Below are 19,214 nucleotides of genomic sequence, written 5' to 3'. Positions count from 1 at the left end.
TTTAAAAGCATGAATCAAAAAGCTGAAATCTCCAAAGACCACAAGAAGAGTTCTATTAATCCATCCATTCGTCGTTGTAATCAACACCGAACCTGAATTTAAACGTTCTTTCACATAAAGAAAAGGGTGAACCGTAATGGCCTCTCCAAAAAAGTTAGCAATCTCTGTGAAAACTTTTGGAGACCATAACGAGAGAGGGACACCCAAAATCGAGAGTCATGTTATATAGAGAGTAGGGGAGTTAAAATCAATACCTTTCGCAACAGAATGGAAAAAATCCATTAATTTTTTGGACTTTCCATCTAAACAACGTAGCATCCAAAATAGAATCAAAGGCAATAAGAATCCAACAACCCCCCCCCCCCCCCCCATGATATAAACATTATCAAAAATTACTTCCATGTACAATAAGTAAGTTTTTGTCTGCATGACGGATTGGACTAAGATAACTCTTGCCACAATTAATTGTTCTATCCAATCCATTTTACTGTCAGCTACCTTATTTTGATCCAGATTAAGGTTGATCTTGGCAACAAGTGTTGTACTATGAGAATTAACACTGGTATTAACTGGTTTAATCACATTCGCATAAGATATGCTATCTCGAAGAGATTGATGCACAACCAAATTCTACTTCTGCACTAACGGAGCCTTGGGAATTGTCTTAATAGCTTGATTTAAAAACCAGAGTATAGAGAGTTATAGGCTGGCAACCTGAATTTCCCAATGATAATCACAGCTGTGATAGAATCCAATCCAGCTCAGAGCCATTAACTGGTCTGAAAAATAAAAAACTACACCCTCGTTTTGATAGTTTCTGAGCAAGAGAAACCCTACCATAAACCTTGTATTTAGCAAAGGCTTTTCCAGGTTATATGGATTCTAGTTCCGAGGAAACTTCTCAAAGTAAATCACCTGAGATTGAGGGTTTGCAGCTGCATTTGAAGATTGTCTTGGTCCAATAAGTTGCGGGCGAGCAACTGTGTTGAAAGGGTTTGTTGTTTGGTATTGGTGGTGGCTGAAGGCGGTGGTTTTATGGTGGTTAGAGTAAGGGTTTTGGTTAGGGAGGAAGGGTTTAGGGTTTTGCATGGCGAGGCTTTTTTTACTGTACTATTACATTTCAAAAATATTCATAGAAGAGAAGTTATTGGGGAAGATTCAGGTTCTAAGAGCATCCACAATGGAGTGCTACTTTTTATGCTAAATTTAGCATGAAAAAAATGACAAAATGCTAAATTTAGCATAATTTTTTAATTTTAACTCCAATGCAAAATATTAAAATAAATGCTATAATTGCTTACTATGACAATTATTTATTATTATTTTTATTATATTGTAAAAATTTAATCATATGTTTATAATTTTTTACAATATACTATGACCACGCACAGGAGTGATGCTTTTCGGCTTGGCAATATGGAACAAACACTACTATAAATCTTACGTTTTGCGACGGATATTTGCGACGGACGAAACATCTGTCGCAAATATCCTTTTTTTGCGACGGAATCGGCGACGGAAGACAATTTTGTCGCTGATTCCCTTGAAAATGCTGGCGGGAAAGCTCCCGCTCCGTCGCCTTTTTGGCAGGACAACTCCCGCCATTTCAAACTCCCAATTATTTAGCGACGGATTAACAATATCCGTCGCTAAATACCTTGTCGAATGAAACGAACCAGAGGTGTCCGTCGCAAAAATATTTGCGACAGACTACTTGTTCCGTCGCAAAAGGCGCTTAATGAAACGGCTCGTTTCATTAAGCACCATTTGTGATGGAATACGGCGTCCGTCGCAAATTTTTGACCTAAAAAACTACTACTCGTTTCTTCTTCTTCCATTCTTCTATTTTCAAAAAATCAAACCCAAAAACTGCTGCTCTCCGTTTTCTGCTGCACTCCGCCGTCTCCTGCTCGCCGTCGTTCCCTACTGCTCCCCGCCTTTCCCTGCTGCTCGCCGCAGTTCTCTGTCCGCGCCACTCTTCTCCGTTTTCTGCCACAGCCGCGCCAACCTCCCCTCTTCTCCGGCACCTTCTTTCTCCTCCTCTCCTCCGTCCACCGCCAACTGACTATTAGCATAGGTTAGTTTTTTTTATTTATTAAATTAGTTAATATATATATATGTATATTAATTAATTTAGATTTCATCAGGTTAGTTTATGTTAAATTTGATTATGTTAGTTTAAATTAGGTTAGTTTATGTTAAATTTATTATGTTAGTTTAAATTAAATTATAGTATATTTTATATTTAATTTTTTGTTTTTAAATTATTTAATAATTAATTTATTTTTCTGTTTTTAAATTATTTAATAATTAGGCTAATTTAATGCAAATTATGTTGAATTCATTTTTAGTATTATTAAACTATTAAGTCACTCATTTGGCCAAGTATAATTGGATTAAATCAAATTGAGTAAAATTTAATAAAATTAGGTTAAATAATGTTTAAGTTAATTATTATATTAATTATAGGTTGATTATAAATTAGATTATTTTAGTTATAGGATTTTAGGTTGATATGGTTAATTTTATGTTTTAAAAATTATATTAGAAATAAGTTGAATTGTTAAAATAAAATATATTAATTTCAATAAAATTATGTTGTTTTTTAAAAATTGTTTAGTAAAGTTGCTTGTTAATATTTTTGTTATTGTTAGTTGATTAAATTAAGTTAATTAGATGATTATATTATAAGTTGTTTAATTGTTAACAATTTATTAGTTTGTTGTTTAATTTAATTATTTAATTAGATTAGATAATAATTTAAGCTAATCAATTACTCTTTCAATTATTTGCGATAAGTTTGGTGGTTTTGTGTATTGTTATTTTCCCTGAAAAATGGGTGATGCTCATTTTTAGGTGAAGTGCTGCCGATTTTTTACTAACTTTTTTTATTAATACGTATTTTTATTTACCATGATAGGTCTGACAGTCGCTGATAGCCCGCACACCGTGGTTCCGATTGATCCGGACGTTTCACCTTCTCTTTGCAGTTCTGCCCTTCAACAAGTAGGTTTTATCGCTTAATTAATTTGATTTATTTTAGTTGGAATCGATTTTATTTACGATAATCAACCTAAATAAACCTCGATTTTATTCCCACCGAATAAAATCGTAAACCTAGCCGTAGAGTTCCCGTCCCGTGTGTTCAAGAGATTGAACGACACGGGATTGTACAGTTTGTACAGTTCACAAAACTTGTTCTTCCGTAACTCGATCACGAAAAAACATATATGTCTAGTAGCGGTAGAAAAATATTTGGTTGTTCTCCAGCGTTTGTTCTCCGGGTGGATGTTTAGTATAAGTTTTGTAACGCTTATTCCTCGAGGAATATATAATTAGCGTTACAACTCATATACTAAATATCGCACTGAGGGAGAACGACGCCGGAAGGCTGCCGAATATTTTTCTCCGTTGCTAGGCATATATCGTGGTCGGGTTACGGGGCGCCTGTTTTGCGAATGGGATAGGGCCCTACCTTTTCAGTAGTCAATTACATTGACTTTGCTTATCTCGAGTGAAAACCCCATCTCTAATTATCCGCGCTACAGAAATAGAGACAGATCGCAGTTGGATGTACAAGAGCCACACAAACGGGTTGCTAACCACATGGTACAAGGATCATGTGAAGGAGTTTATCCGGTTTGCATTACGGCATCCGACTTGTATGAGTGGAGTACAGATAAAATGCCCCTGCCCTAAGAGAGGTTGTCGAAATACAAGTTATCGGGATAGATGAGGTGGAATTCCATCTATTGAAGAATGGGTTCGTGAAAGGTTACCAAGTATGGGTTTTTCATGGCGAGGGGAGCGTTTTGAATCCACCTCCCCTTGCACAGTTACCAGAGCAGGATGTTGAGTTCGACTATGAAAATGAGGGGCCAGGTGAGTTCAGTTCCGCTCAAAGAATGATTCTTGATGCGGCCAGTCCAGAAATAACGTTTCCTGAAGATGAGCTCCCGAATGATGAAGCTCAAAAATTTTATAATATGATGCGTGCGGCTGAAGAAGACATATGGCCTGGGAATAGCAGACACTCTCCATTTTCTGCATCTGCTAAAGTGATGGAGATCAAGTGTCGACATAAGGGTTCAGTAGCTTTAGTTGACGACGTCTGCGGATTGATACAGGAGCTGCTCCCAGAGGACAACAAGATGCCAACGAATTTTGCTAAAATTAAGAAGCTGGTCAAAGGTTTGGGGTTGCCAGTTGAGGTTATTGACTGTTGTTTCTATAACTGTATGATTTATTGGGGGGACGACGCGGATCTAACGCACTGCAAAGTTTGTAATTATGTGCGGTGGATACCTGTGACCCACGGAAAATTCGCAAAAAGAAAGGCTAACGTGCCATATAGTAAAATGTTCTATTTTCCAATAACTCCGAGGCTACAGAGGTTGTACGCTTCGAAAGCCACTGCTCGGCATATGACGTAGCACGCAGACCACGAGATGGATGGTGATAAGATGTGCCACCCGTCCGACTCTCCGGCTTGGAAACGTTTTAGTGAACTGCATTCTGAGTTTGCCGATGAAGGGAGAAATATCAGATTAGGTTTATGCTCTGATGGGTTTCATCCATTTACCAATTTTGGGCAGCAGTATTCCTCGTGGCCGGTCATTTTGACGCCGTACAATCTCCCCCAGGCATGTGCATGAAGGATGAGTTTCTGTTTTTAACAGTTTTGGTACCGGGGCCTAGAAACCCGAAACACCTAATGGATATCTTCCTACAGCCGCTGATTGCAGAGTTGAACCAACTGTGGGAATGTGGAGTCTAGACATATGACGTTCATAAGCGTCAGAATTTTCAACTAAAAGCGGCTCTTATGTGGACAATAAATGACTTTCCCGCTTATTCTATGTTGTCTGGTTGGAGCACTGCATGGAAAAAACCGATGCATTTACACTGGATAAAAGCGGTAAACAATCGTGGTTTGATTGCCATCGCAAGTTTTTGCCTCCGAATCACCAATTCCGTCGAAATGTTACTGATTTCCGTAAGAGGAAACGAGAGATCGGCAAAAGGTTTGCAGGGGTGAGACTGGAGATGAACTGTTAGCAGAGATTGATCGACTGGGGTTTAAGAAGGCACTTGAGCCTGGTGCAAAAGTTACTAATGCATTACTGTCAAAAGATCATGGGTGGAATAAAAAAAGTATCTTTTGGGATTTGCCTTATTGGAGAACGAATGTAATACGTCACAATCTCGATGTCATGCACATTGAGAAAAATGTCTTCGATAACATTTTTAATACCGTTCCCAATGTCCCCGGGAAAACAAAAGACCATGCAAAATCTCGTGAAGAGTTGGACGACATCTATGATCGGCCAGGGTTAGCTAAAGATCCGGCAACTGGGAGATTTCCAAAGGCAATGTATACTTTGGATAGGGATTCAAAACGAGTTTTGCTTGAGTGGATTCAGAAAATAAAGTTTCCAGACGGGTACGCGTCAAACTTGTCTAGATGTGTTGATCTAAAGGGGCTGAAAATGCATGGAATGAAAAGTCATGACTGCCATGTTTTTGTGCAACGACTTCTGCCAATCGCCCTTCAGAAGCTACTTCCGAAAAACGTGTGGGAGCCTCTAACAAAGTTAAGTATCTTCTTCAGGGAGTTAACTTCCACGTCACTGTCATAGGAAGATCTAAACCGTATGGAAACTGAGATCCCAAAAATCCTGTGTAAGTTGGAACGTATATTTCCACCCAGCTTTTTTGACTCTATGGAGCATCTCCCCGTGCATCTTCCGTATGAAGCTATGATGGCAGCACCGGTTCAGTATCGCTGGATGTATCCAATTGAAAGGTAATCAATTAGTTATGGTTTTTTCTCGTATCCATCTGTTCAATATATATATGATTATAGGAAATGCTTACTAATATTAATATCCGGTTCCAGATATTTGAGGAAATTGAAAAAAAAGGTCATTAATAAAGGTAGGGTGGAAGGGAGCATTAGTAGTGGATATCTGCAAGAAAAAATCGCTAAATTTGCATCCTATTATTTTGCTGAAGGTGATCCGATGTTACCCGCGCGTTTGGGAAGAAATTAAACTTGTGATATGGATATCGATGACGATGCCGACAGACTGGGAATTTTTAAACCTAAGGGAAAGCCGTTGCGTGGTAGCGGTAGGAGATATCTTGAAGACGTTGAGATCATCGTTGCTCGGACCTATGTTCTTCTGAATTGTTCCGAAATTGAAGATCATCGAAAGTAAGCATTTAAATATAGTGTAATATTTCACATATTTGCTAGAATTTGATGTAGTTTGGGCCTCTTCCATTTAAAGGGTTTTTGTGGCCGGGTTGCGCGAAAGGAATAGTGACATAAGTGAAGCAGAAATTGAAAGAGTGCTGGAAAGTGATTTCGCCTCTTGGTTCGAACAATATGTATGTATCTTATAACAATGGACTTTCATTTTTATAATAAGGTTTATAAATCTTACAAACTTCTAACTCCCCACAGGTGAAAGATCCAAGTGTCTGTACTAATCCGTTTATTCTAAGTCTCGCAAAGGGACCATGTAGAAAGGTCACCACATATAAGGGATACTACGTAAACGGCTTCAACTTTCTTACTCAGGAATATGGGCAAGATCAACTTACAATGAATAGCGGTGTCTGCGTAAGGGGAACAAAATATGTTGAGGGTGAAAATGACTTTTATGGAGTGTTAACAGACATAATTGAGTTAGAGTATCCAGCTCTACCAATGAAGCAGACTGTCAATTTAAATGTGAATGGTTCGACCCTACGGATACAGGCACAGACACTACCAATCCATACAACTTGGTAGATGTTAATCACAGACGCAGGTACAATAAATACGAACCGTTCATCTTGGCAGAACAGGCTGACAAAGTTCATTACCTTCCATATCCAAGTAGAAGACGGGACAAAATAAATTGGTGGGCAGTTTGCAAAATTAAGGCACGATCAGAACTTGACATGCCCGATGCGATTATCCCGACCTTTCAAGAGGACATTGAAGAAAATCCCCTTATAGTTGAAACGGACGACAATCCTACAAATTTAGCTGACCTGAATGAGGTGACCGAAAAAGATGCGTTGCAAATCCCTCCTACTGAAGATGAAGAAGAAGAATTTCCGCCATCCTCATCAGACGAAGATGAAGAACAACTTGACTGACGTTTTAGATATTTTTGCAGTTTTTGTTAGTTGTATTCATTTATTATTGTAATAAATTAGTTATATTAAATGTATTAGTTAATTTAAATATATTAAATTGTTAACAATTAACAATGTATTTTTTTTATAATGTATTTTTCTGTAATGTTTTGTTATAATGTATTCTTTAACAATGTATTAAATTGTTATATGTGGAACGAAACGTATTTTAATGTCTGCAGGTATGAGAGGGCAGGGTGGTTCAGGTGATCCGACTAGAGGTCGGGGACGTCGGGGTAACCCAGCTAGAGGCCGTGGTCAGGGTAACCCAGCTGTGCGTGCCCCTGTTGAGGACATCCCTGTTCAGGGTCAGCAATAGGAGGTGGAGGCGGCACCCCCTGTTCAGCCCTGACAGCCAGGAGATCCCCGTGCAGAGCTGGATGCCCAGGGGAGGGCACTGTGTTTCCCAGACGCCAGCAGGTAAGAATGTAAATTTTTAGTTTAATTTTTTTTATCGTTTTGCTATAGAATGTAAAAGTTTATTGTAACCTCGCAGGAAGAGGCTGTTGAACTCTGGACCAATCTCTCGGTCTATGCGGGAGATCTTTAGAAAGTGCTGGTTCGAGAATGGGCGAGCCTGGCGGTTTCTGACTGCAGAGCAGACAGATTTCTATTGGGAGGAACTTAAGGTAATAAATTGTTAATTTTAAAGTTTGAATTTAGACTAACGCAAAATTACTAACTCAAACTTGGTGTTTATGTTTTGCAGAAGGAATACTAGTGGGATACGGCGGATTACAGCGATGATGTCATCAGAAGTGTATTCATGACGCATGCTGCCAACCGATACAAGGACGTTATTCACATGATGAGAGAGAAGGACGAAAAACATACCTCGATCAACTAAGATATCTAGGATTCCTGGAAGGCCTTCTGGGCGTTAGAGGACGAGAAGAAGAAGTCCGATGTAGCTCGCACTAATCAGATGAGCGAGCCTGGTGAAGCCGGTTCCGGACCAGTACGCCATACAGGGGGATCTCGTTCCGCCATCCGACATATGGATGTGTTGGTTTGTTTCTAGAATTCTTTTTTATTTACAACTATCTTTTATTTTCTGATTTTCTGATGAACTAACAAGTTATAATGTTTTTATTTTAGGCTGAAGAGCTCGGCCGCAAGCCTACCGCAACGGAGCTGTACACTCGGATGCACTCCACGAAAGCTGATAAGGGTGTCATGGTAGACAAGATGGCCCATGACATGAGTGTAAGTCATGAACCTATATAATATTAGTAGTTGTTCTACTTTACTCAAGTGTTATAATAAATTAGTGTAAAATGTGTTTTAATTTAAATTCTAAATGTTAGATTAGGTGTGTTAACAGCCGGTGGGTTGTATATGAAATCTATATGTTTGCAAGATGTCCTTGAAAAATGGGTGTTGATCAAATTATAGAGGAAATGCTGCCGAATTTTTGTTAGGAATTATACTTACATTTCATATGTTATACGTTTGTAGCCGTTTTGTGATATGTTTTTCAATCTTTCTGTAAGATGCAATTTCTCAGAGACTTGCTGCTGCATCACAGCCGCCGACTGGAGATGGTGGTTCTTCTAGCACAGCGGAAGTCGACGAGACCCAGTTATTTCTGGATATCGAGGGCGTCAACAAGAAGCGGCGTGTCTACAGGTTGGGTTCAGCGACTAGTGCGTATGTGGATACGACGACGTCTAGTAGGGCGAGGACCAGGTCCACACAGTCACAGCGAACTGAGGAGGAGATCGAGCGGCGTGTGCAGGCAGGGATCCAGGATGGACTGCGCCAGATTACCACTGAGGTGGAGGATCTCCGTGCCCAGCAGGCGAGAACCAATGAGAGGATGGCCGAGATTATTCAGGTTGAGATGGTGAAGATGATGCAGACTTTTCTCCGCAGTATCGCCCACCCCCACCCCCAGGTCCTTCAGACGATGACGACACTCCGACTTTGTAGTGTCATGTTTGTATTTCTGACATTTAGTATTTTGTCACTTTATACATTTTGTATTTTCTTGATTTATACATTTTGTTACGATATGTAAAATATAACATGTTTTTATATGAAAGGGTTCTTTTCGGAAATTGAGTTTTACTAAGAATTGCAAATAGTAGATTTTACAGGTTATAATCGTCGTGAATAAAACAGGGAAACGGACGAAAAACAGAATTTTTTTGTCCAAATTGTGACGGATTTTGCGACGGACGTTCCGTCGCGAATAGCCTTAATATGTCTCCAAATAAGGGCACTCTGCGACGGAACTGGCCGTTGCAAATAATGCCATTTTGCGACGGATACAGATCTGTCGCAAATAATATTTCCGTCGCAAAAAATATATATTTTGAAATGGAATTTATCCGTTGCAAAATATATAATCCGTCGCCAATTCGTCTCCCTTTGGCGACAGTGTTTTTGGATATGGCGACTGACTGTCCGTCGCCATTTTTGCGATCCTCTGGTCGCTATTCTTTTAGCGACCAGAAATTTTGCGACGGATAAATTCCGTCGCAAAAGCGTATTTGCGACGGAATTGTCCGTCGCAAAATGGCTGATATATAGTAGTGAAATGATAATTATTTTTTTATTTGATATAATAATGAGTTATTTTAAATAGAATTGCTATGTGAATCAATAAATTAAAAATAAAATATTTTAATATGTTGGCGAGCGGTCTAAAATTAAAAAATTTAATCAATCGAGATCGTAAAAATAAAAAAAAGAGCATTAAATTTAAAATAAAAATAAATAAAAAACAACGCAAAGAAAAAAATAGTAGAATCATATTTAAAAATGAATTTTGATTGATTGTTCAACTTTAGCATATGCTATAATGAGTGCTACATTTAATATGCAATATAGCATATGCTAAATTTAGCATGTAGTATAGCATTGCATTGAAGTTAAATTTTATGTTTTAATATTAAATTATAGCATTAGCATGCCAATTTATCATTGCATTATGGATTGTCTAAGAAAATTGAATATTTTTTCTTATTTTATTTTAAATTCCTCAATTTATACCCATTTTAAAAGATTCAGGGTAATTTAAATCAAGTTTAATAATTATTTAACTTGATATGTATTTTATTGTGTTTTCAAAAATAAATTAAAGAATGTTTTATGTATACTTTCTGAAAGCTCACTTTTTTTATAGTTTTAGATAATAATTCTTCTAAATCAATTTTAATATATTATATATCATTTTATGAATATTTAAATTAGAATTACTATTTTATAGTTTTACATAAATAATTTTAAATGTGTCCTATTATATATCATTTAAACATATAATTTTTAAATTGGACTACGATTCATAAATAAAAAGAAATTGGACTATGATTACTGCTATTTTTTTATTAAATTTATAAAAAAAAACAAAATTAAATTATAATTTGATGCTAAGGTGGCAAAATTAATGGAGCCTGATAATAGTTAATGAGGATAATTTATTGAAACCTATAAAAAATGTGTCAGAAAACAAATTTCCATGCGATAAAATTTAGAAGTAAAGGAAAGAAATAATGCTAAGGTAATATACGATGTTGTATTTACGTACAATATATGCAGTGTTCTGCTTTCTCATTTACTGCATTTTAGGGTTAGGATAAACTGATAAAGGCAATTAATGCTTCTATACCCACATCTCCAAAACGGGAAATTGCAAAGATTTACTAGCTACCTCATCTCCTCACCGCCTAGATTTCTATACATTTTAGTCCAAACTAACTAGAGGCATAAATGAGTTGGCCTATTCGTAAGTTTTTTTGATAATCGAAGAGGAAAAGTATGTATGCGAGGAATTAAACTTACGTTCTCAATAATTTGTTATCCAATGCTTATAGCATTTAAGTTATAATTCGTTAGTTAGACTCCTCGTATAATTGAGATCGATAAAAAAATCAATATCAGTTCGAAAAATTTGAGACAACTTCGAGTCGATCTTCATCTTAAGCTGAGCTCGAGTTTCAATTCATAAGCCTCACTAGTCTAAACGGGCTTTTTAAAAATAAAAAGTTGATAAATTTGTCATTATGTTAGCTTTTCATACCTCTTATTTATGTGTATATATATCATATAAATTGCTCAATTATATATTTTATAGTGAAAAATATATACATGAAAATACTTTTTTATTGTTTTTAATATACTCAAGCTGAGCTCGAGTAGCTCGAGTTTATGAATCAGTCGAGTTCAAATTGGATCTTGAGCATGTATAGTATTATGTTCAAGCTCAAACTAAAGCTTGACATAATTTAAACTCGGAACACTAATGCTAACTAGTTATTTTTTCAATCTGTAATTATTTTATATGTGGTAGCTATTTATCACTTTGGTTATTTTTTATTTTTTTGATAATTGGGGAAGGGGGAGTGTTTGAGGAGGGAGGATTTGAACCCACGACCTTAACAGTTTGGTGCGATGTGCGGCACTCATACCATTGAATTACAGCTCGTTGGTCACTTTGGTTTATATTTAAATAAATTAACCTGTTCTCTCTCAATAGAATTGTCCAATTTTTCTATTTTTTTTTTCAAAACTTTCTTGTTTTAATAAATAATAATTCTTATAATTGGTTTTTTTAAATTATTATTATTTAAAATCCACTAATGAGCTAGTATTTGTTTTTGTTTTTTTTTTAAAATATACAAGTAGATGAAAATTAACGACTATTAAATAAGAGTTTAGTAGAAAAAGTGAAAAAAATAATGTTTAAAGATTAATTTTATTTTTTTAAAATATATGATAGTCTCTTAAAAAAACTGTGATAATTAGAAAATGGACAATATTGGAACGGAGGAATAATACATTTATAAAATGTATGTTATAAATTTTTATGAAATAAAAAATATTTAATTATATTTTTCCATGTGTGTTTTATTCCACAAACTAAATATAATTATAATGGAAATTAATTAATTGATTTAGAAAGAAGCAATAAATAAGTTATTGAGGCTTAAAGTATAATATTAACTTTTTCTTCCGAGAATGATAAATTGTTAAATATTATCAAAATCATTAAGTAATAATATTTTTTTAAATAATATTTTTGCAAAGCTCTGCCTAATTTGTACTTTCTCCGTTCCATTATGAATTCATTATAAATTTACACATAATTTTCATAGAAGCTTAAATATGAGAATTAATGCCAATGAGATAAATTTGTTAGTAGCTGTGCCAACGGTTGGCTGCAAGATTAATTTTTATCAATTAAATATGTGGGCCTTCCTTTCTCCAAATAGAAAGCTCTCTACTAATTTTTTTGGGATTTTGTTGCCCGTTTAAATTGCGTCGAGCGTTATGGAATGACTCCTTGCTTTATTCTGCATGCGGGTTAGTGCTCATTAAATTAGTTCTTTTCAGTGTTTTGTTTTATTTTATATCTTTGTTTAGCATGTTTGCCTCTGTTCGGAATCAGTTAGAGTCATATATGATGCGTTTTTTTTTTAAAGGGTGATGTTTTTTCTCGTGTTTTGAATAAAATTTCTTAAAAAATTATTTGTTATGATTATGAAAATGGGGGTCTGAAATTTTCCAATCTTAATGTCAGAAATTAAAATCTTATTTTAAAATGGATATGGGAATTGAGAATTAACAATAGTGGCTCGCTTTGGTTTATTATTTCTAGTTATTCTCATGTTGTTGATTGGAATTTCTTGTTGATTGATGATGCTAAGAAAATGTATTTTATTTGGAAAGATATTAGGAAATCACGTTGTTACAATAAACAAGTATGGGGAGTCTTTATCAGCAATTTGAAATATAATGTTGGTGAAAGAACTTCTATCTCTCTTTGGAATAACAATTGGATGAGAAATGGTCCGATTTGCATTTTGATCCATCGGTTCTTTAATCTTTCAAATCAAAAGCAGGTTACTATTAGTGTCTTTTGGAGTTTTTTTGGCGGTGGATGCGTCGATTGAGAAGAGCGGAGTTGTTATTCCATAGTGATTTTCTTTCTATTTTCAGCTTGATCCTCGTTTGGGTTAGCTAGACAAAGTATGGTGGAATTCAAGTTCTAAAGTCTTTACGTCAACATCTTTTTTCAGTTTTCTCGCTACAAACTGCAGTGTGGGTGTGGGTACCACTATAGCTCTTAGACATGCTGCTCAGGCTGCTACAACACGGGTTCCTACTTCCGTAGTGGAGGACTCTGATTTTTGGGAGGATTGTTTCAACTGCTGGTGTTTAGGGGATAGGAAGAGCTACTATTGACGGAATAGTAGATGGGGTGGTGCCACTGGGTGGTCTGGTTGTAGGGGCTCTAGAAGAGACAATTTCATGCACTTTGGCGCCATTTTTGAATGTTCATAATTTTAAAGCGCCACCTCGAGTTAAGTTATTTATTTGATTAGCATAATAGAGTTTCTTCGTTAGATTCTTTTGGCATGACGTTTGATTATCCTTGTTGAGAACTCTTTATACATTTTCTGTGGTGTTATGGAATCGCAAGACCATATTTGTATTCACTGTGGTTTTGCTAGAAGTATCTGGTGTGTCATTCTGCAAAAGTTAGATATGGTTTGGATCTTCCCTTCCTCATTTGTGGTTTTTATGATATAATGACAGAATATTATTCCAAGAGGTTCTTATTGACAATTATGGTAGATTTTGTGGTTTTTTGTGGTTTGGGATATTTTAGATGTAGAAATGGGAGAGATTTCCAAAACAAGTCGTAAGATAAATATATGCTTATTTTTTTACTTTTTTTATAAAGGTTGTTTTTCTTTACAAAAAAATGTAATAGGGAGTTTCCTTACTCGGGTTTGGAATTCTATAAGAATCCTTATTGAATTCTATTTTTTGGATCTTGACTGTTTCTGGCTTTCCTCTAAGCCGTAATCTTTAGTATGCCACCTTGAGTGTGCAACGTTTTTGCGTAAACTTTGAATTGATTTTTGTCAGTTCTTGTGACTTGAATACACATATTATTCATTAAAAAAAAATTAAAAAGACATAATTCATACTTTCTATTGTTATTTTACTCGTATTAATTGTATATGTTTTACAATAAATTTTGGTAAATTATTTAAAGTTCAAAAGTTTTGTTCATTCATAAGAACATCTAAAAATGAAAGAAATTTATGGTCATGCCCATGTATTAATAATGTGTCTTACTTTAATAAAACTGATAAAGAGATTTCAATATTGAGACCGTGAAAGAAACTATAGTTGTTTGTAATTTGTTTATGTCATGTTGTGGAAATTTTTAGGCACATGTATATGCAATTAGGATCTGAATGATACAATGATGATTTTTGTAGAAAAATAGTCGGGTGACAATCTATTGGTCTTATGGAAGATTTCAAGGACTAAATTAACGTATTGTGATAAAATTGTTGGACTGAAGCGTAATTATGGCAAATAATCCATAAAACAAATCAATGACTTTGCTAATAAATGTTTGAAAAATCGAACTAATCCCAAGTCTTTAGAGGTTTATGTGTCAATCTGTACGATTTAAAGATTGAATTCAGATAAAATAACTACATTGAACAGTTTAGGCACAATTAATCCAATTTTGCAAACTTCAAACACCAAAATGGTAATTTAACCAATGAATTTGAAATACTTAATACTCATTATTAAATCAACTAAATCATTAAAGAAACTGTAAGTTATTGATAATAAGAAGTGACATAATTCTAATGGATTATGTTGGGAAAACCCTAACGTAAGTCTGATAAATATGTTATATTATTAATCAATTTAAAAGGGAGATGAAGTGTTTTTTTAAATGGAGATGGAATCGATAATTTACGAGCGTCAGTGGAGCGGGGTTCGGAGGCCGCTCGCCCAAGGCTTATGGCTGACTTCTCGATCTGGAAGTGGATTTTAAAAATGAAGTCGTCACATAATTCAATTAGGAAATGCCTTTTAACCGACTAGGTAACCTTACTTGCTAATGGGTAAGATTACTGTGCATTGAACCAAATAATAGGGTTCGTGGACCTCCTCGAGTCTCGTGTGCTTGACTTATCGGTTACCAGTTTTATTTACCGGATATATTTGCGTTAATCTCATCTAAACAGTATATGAAATTCACAGGATATGAAAGCTGTAAATATACAAGTATGAAAGCAGCAAACACGTTTCATGCGCATATGACTCGAGCTGGACTGTTATTTGAGGCAAGTAGCAGATACTCCTAAACATACATCTAACCTTATAGGTTTCTAATAAGAAACAAAAGTCTGAATGGTCTGGATATTTTACATGCACAAAGCTTAAACCGGATGTAAACGTTTGATTGATTGATTTTATTAGTGACTCTTGAAAAACCTATACGAATGTTACTACTCATTTCATGGCAGTCCTATGATATCTAAGTGATAGGCTGGAATTGCATTAATTGGCTAATTTATGTGATTAGTTTTTTAACCGGTTAATTGAAATGCTTTTGGAAAGCGGTAAACACTATAGGCATGCTCAGGGGCAGTTTGGTATACACACAAGGTTAGGGATACTTTTTAACCTCGTTGACTTTGAGTGCCTAAAACTCGCACGGGTTTTGACCATCGGTCAGGTTGAAACCAATTCTTGGTCAGATCACGAGAGTTGTGCGTCTCGTCAATTTGGTTCTATTGGTTTGATCCGGAGTTTATTCCGAGTTTGGTTTAACCCAGAATCTTATTTGGAAGTTGTTGCTTTGCTAGGCTCGGGCTCGTGGGCCCAATTATACACTATGTTACATTATTGGACTTATGGGACCTTTTTACATTGGGCTTGGCCCGTTACAAAGTTGAAAAGTAAAGTAAATTAAAAACAATAAATCTGGGTTCGAACTGGACCTAATTCCAAGCTCAAACGAGCCCAGAAACCTAACTGGATCTAAATTGTGGAATTTGGGAACAAACTCTAGAAATGCAGGGACGAAGAAATCTAAAATTTGGCGATAGGCAGCGCCGCCGTTTGTAGTTGGTGGTAGAGGTTCTGGGCAGCAGACAGCAGCTCGTTTCTCAACAATTGTCTGGTTCATTTTTAGCTCGATTCGCACTCGTTTCAGCTCCGTTTTCGTGCAAAAATAGGCAAAAACACATGAAATCGAAAAGGAATTCAAAAATAACAGTCTGGAAGTGTTTTAAGGTGATTTGAACAAAAAATATAAAACTTACAGCAACTAGTTTTGGGTATTTTTCATGGAAAATAGCTAAAAACATTTATAAACATGCATTCTAGAGATTTTAATCAATTGGGTTTCTGGATATGAGAAAAAACAGTTAATTACAACTTACTTACTTACCTATCAACAATTTCATGTCAATTTAGCAATTAAATTAATAAGTCTAGCATGGCAATGTTATGGCTAAAATTGGCAAATAAACTACATACACCCTAAATTATGTAATTTTAGCAAATATGATGATTACTATGGCATATTGTCACGACCAAAATTCAGATACCGTGACTGGTGCTAGGGTATGGGTATGGTTGTATAGAAACCCATAGGATAACAACACAAATATATAAACCTGTAAGAAAACCACTACTCGGGGGCAACCGAGACCCCCACCTAAGTCTATCAGTTTATATAAACAATTATATAAATCAAATGCTCGGATCAAACCCGAGAGTCCAACAACATGCCTTATATATACGACTGAATCCAAAGTATGATATGCCAACATCAATATAAAACAGTCGGACTACTCCGACAAACCAAAGTATAAATAATCATAAAGACTGACTAGTTCTATTGCAATCTAAGAGTATAAAACATTTTGACTAGTTTTATTAAAAACAAAAGAACATCCAAAGAATCAAAGAAGTCGGAGATCAACCAAAGCTTTCAAAATCATAAACCTGGAAAAATTGGGAAAACAACAGGGTCAGATATACTGAGATGGTTTCATAATACTATTTACATTTATAAAGTTAAAAAAACTTGAAAACCTGAAATCCTTTCATACAAATATATATTCGATTATGTAATAACAGTATTTAAAAACAATCATTATGCCTCATGTCAAGCTTCACACTTTCCTCATTCGTTCTCAAAGTGACTTTTCTAGCATGAACATCAATCAACGCCCGCCCCGTGTTCAAAAATGGCCGCCCGAGAATCATTGGGCAATCCTTGTCAACCATATAATCTAGCACGACAAAGTCCACAGGGAAGATGAACTTGCCCACTTTTACTAGCACGTCTTCTACTACTCCATGCGGTTTCTTGAGTGAATGGTCGGCTAATTGGAGCATCATGGAGGTTTCCTTTACCGATTGATTTCTACATAAATTTCTGAAAAGGCAGAGGCATTAGATTTATACTTGCACCCAAATTACAAAGACAATTGAGAGAAGTAGAAGTGCCAATTGAGCAAGAAATAGTGAAAATCCCTGGATCTTGCAATTTGATAGGCAACTTGCTTGAGATGATTGAGCTGCAATTTTCAGTCAATGAAATAGTGCCTTTTTTGTCCCAGCTCCGCTTGTTCATGATTATGTCTTTGAGAAACTTCGCGTATTGAGGCATTTCATGCAAAACATCTGCTAGACTTATGTTGGTTTGTAGTTTCTTGAAGATGTCCAAGAATTTATGCAATTTTTGGTTATCTAGTGTCTTCTTGAGTCGACTTGGAAACGGTACCTTAGGAACATACGGAGGTGGTGGTGGTGGTCTAACATAAGGAGCCTCAACTTCAACCACGACCTCTTCACTAACCTTTGACTTACTCGAACTTGCCTCATTAGCACTTGACTCATCATTAACTTCGATAGGTTTCTTACCATGAGGATCATCAAAAACCTTGCTACTTCGAAGTGTGATAGCTTTCAAAAACTCAATTGGATTAGTTTCGGTAGTAGAGGGTAAACCACCTTGGGTTCTACCTTGGATAGAGCTTGCTAATTATGATATTTGTGCCTCGAGATTATGGAAAGCAGATGCTTGATTTTTTTCTTTTTGTCGCGCTTCCACTTCAAACCTCTCGAATTGCTCCATTTTCTCCAATATTTTATCAAGCTTGCTCCCTTCATCTTGATCCCTGTTTTGTTGGAATTCGGAAGGATATTGCGGTCTACCTCCATAGTTGTGAGAGTTAAAGTTACCTTGGTTAGGTTGGTAGTGGTTGCCGATTGAAAATTGGAACTTCCCGCACTTGATTGAGTATTTGCGTTGGCTTGATCCACATGATTCGTTTCCTTCCAGGCAAAATTTAAATGATTCTCCCATTCTGGATTATAGGTGTTTGAATATGGATCGTTACCTTGGCTTTGTCCTCCAACGTAATTAACTTGGTCATTTGTGGCATGTCCAGTAACTAAGCATTCTCCTCCTGAGTGACTAAACTCTCCACATAAGTCACACCCTGCTTGAACTGCTGCCACCGGAGCATTCCTTTGACCTACTTGCCTTTTATACGACTCCACTTGAGCTTGAAAAGCAGCGTTCCTTGCTTTTATTGCCTCCAACTCTTGGATTTGCTCTAGTGTTATCATGCCCCTTTGGGTTAACTGCCTCACCCTCTCTGTAGGCCAAGAACTGCTATACATTGCCAACTCATCTAGCAATGCAAGAGCTTCTTGATACGTCTTCCTCATGATTGAGCCTCCTGAAGCTGCATCAATAGTAGCTCTAGTATGCTCATTAATTCCATTATAAAATATTTGAATTAAATGTTCCTTCTAGAGGTGATGATGTGGGTAACTTCGCTGAAATTCATTGAATCTGTCTCATGCCTCATATAAAGCTTCTCCATCATGTTGAAAGAAATCTATAATTTCTTTCGTCAATCTTGCGGTCTTCCCCAAAACAAAGGAAAGTATTTGTTGAGAAAAGATTGTGCAAGTTGTCTCCACGTAGTGATGGAATTGCTAGCTATAGATTGAATCCATGCTCGTGCCTTATCTCGCAAGGAGAATGGAAAAAATCGAAGCTTGATTTGATCCTCCGTCACATTGGGAATCTTGAATGTATTGCATAACTCTAAATTTTTTGAAATATGCGCATTTGGATCTTCGCTTGTCAACTCATAAAATTGGCATCGATTCTCAAGTAGAGTAATCATGCTAGTTTTGATCTCAAAAGTATTTGCCTGGATTGGTGGTGC

At 36.0% G+C, this 19,214-nt stretch overlaps 1 protein-coding gene and 1 non-coding gene across 2 annotated transcripts; one reads left to right on the top strand and one right to left on the bottom strand.

Moving 5' to 3' along the window:
* Nucleotides 1–17,392: 17,392 nt before the first annotated feature.
* LOC126669854 (uncharacterized) lies at nucleotides 17,393–18,705 on the bottom strand. Its single transcript, XM_050363423.1, has 2 exons — nucleotides 18,090–18,705; nucleotides 17,393–18,009 (listed from the first exon to the last, which is right to left on the bottom strand). Exons 1-2 carry the CDS (start codon nucleotides 18,703–18,705, stop codon nucleotides 17,393–17,395), a joined length of 1,233 nt encoding a protein of 410 aa, XP_050219380.1.
* Nucleotides 18,706–18,793: 88 nt separating this feature from the next.
* LOC126666434 (small nucleolar RNA R71) lies at nucleotides 18,794–18,900 on the top strand. The gene has a single exon (XR_007637934.1). It is a non-coding gene; the product is annotated as a small nucleolar RNA R71 (small nucleolar RNA).
* The last annotated feature ends 314 nt before the right edge of the window (nucleotides 18,901–19,214 follow it).

Source organism: Mercurialis annua, linkage group LG1-X (assembly GCF_937616625.2).
Source record: "Mercurialis annua linkage group LG1-X, ddMerAnnu1.2, whole genome shotgun sequence".
NCBI lineage: Eukaryota > Viridiplantae > Streptophyta > Magnoliopsida > Malpighiales > Euphorbiaceae > Mercurialis > Mercurialis annua.
This window is presented reverse-complemented; position numbering and strand designations above follow the sequence as displayed.

Excerpts from the sequence above, each read along its gene's own strand:
- LOC126669854 (XM_050363423.1), bottom strand. The coding sequence starts at position 18,705 with ATGAGGAAGACGTATCAAGAAGCTCTTGCATTGCTAGATGAGTTGGCA. Across the intron at positions 18,010-18,089 it reads AAAATGGAGCAATTCGAGAG|CAAGCTCTATCCAAGGTAGA; the intron begins GTTTGAAGTGGA and ends TATCATAATTAG.